An 857-nucleotide genomic window follows, 5' to 3' on the forward strand; every position below is an offset into this window, starting at 1 on the left:
CACTCGTAAGCTTCTTCGTTTCAATGCTCTCAATAAGCCTTTTCTTCATCGCCGTCCATCAGCAGCAGCATCAGCACCTGTTGCTCTTGAACAAACCTCCAATTTGGTAACACTTGATCGTTTTTTGTGTGAAAAATCTTTGTTTTCTTTTAATAGCTATTGATTTTCTCTAATGGGGTTCTATAAAAAACTTAACTTTACTTTCTTTAATATGCTACTTAGAAATTTGTATTGAACCAGGTTGGGTTTATGAGCTGCATGATTCAAATGTTAATGTTTTTCTTGTTGGGCTAGTGTTTATTCTCTTTTTTATGTTTTGTTGCTTCAAAACTCTAGAGATGTATAATTTATGGGTTTTTATTTTTTGCTTTATCTGTTCAATTGGTTTCTGAAGTTCAGACTATTGAAGTTAGTTTAGTTGTGCTTTGTGTCTAGCTGAATCAATTATTGGCTAGATTTTATTTATCCAAATTTTGGATTACCTGGTCCCTTATCCCATGGTATTGGAGAATTAAGACCAAAAAAAGTTTTGCTTTTTAAGGTCTTGTTTTGTTTCCATTTTTATATTTATTAGTTTCAGGGTATGATTGGTTTCACTTTTAGAGGAATTGAAATTGATTAGAGAAGGATATAATTGATTTTGTTAGCTTGGATGTTCTTTAGTATAATTGATTTTAATTCCAAAATTGATTCTAACTTAAAGTTGAAATTTTTAGTTTTTGCCTCCTGAATTGATTCAGTTTTCAAATTTGTTGTTCAACTAACTTTTATGCGAAAGTTTCTAAACATAAATCACTTTACATTCAACTCACTTTTAACCAAAATCAATTTTAAATTTCAGTTTTCATCATTCCTGC

The 857-nt window shown here is 30.2% G+C and overlaps 1 protein-coding gene across 1 annotated transcript in view; it reads left to right on the plus strand.

The window, feature by feature from the left end:
- Positions 1-857, plus strand: part of LOC101514768 (pyruvate dehydrogenase E1 component subunit alpha-3, chloroplastic) — a 3,524-nt gene that overhangs the window by 378 nt on the left and 2,289 nt on the right. The window contains exon 1 of the mRNA XM_004514864.4: positions 1-106. This exon is cut by the window's left edge and continues 378 nt beyond it. Within this exon, the coding sequence (XP_004514921.4) occupies positions 1-106 (106 nt within the window). The remainder of the gene's footprint in view (positions 107-857) is intronic.

The sequence above is a fragment of the Cicer arietinum genome, chromosome 7 (assembly GCF_000331145.2).
Source record: "Cicer arietinum cultivar CDC Frontier isolate Library 1 chromosome 7, Cicar.CDCFrontier_v2.0, whole genome shotgun sequence".
Classification (NCBI taxonomy): Eukaryota; Viridiplantae; Streptophyta; class Magnoliopsida; order Fabales; family Fabaceae; genus Cicer; species Cicer arietinum.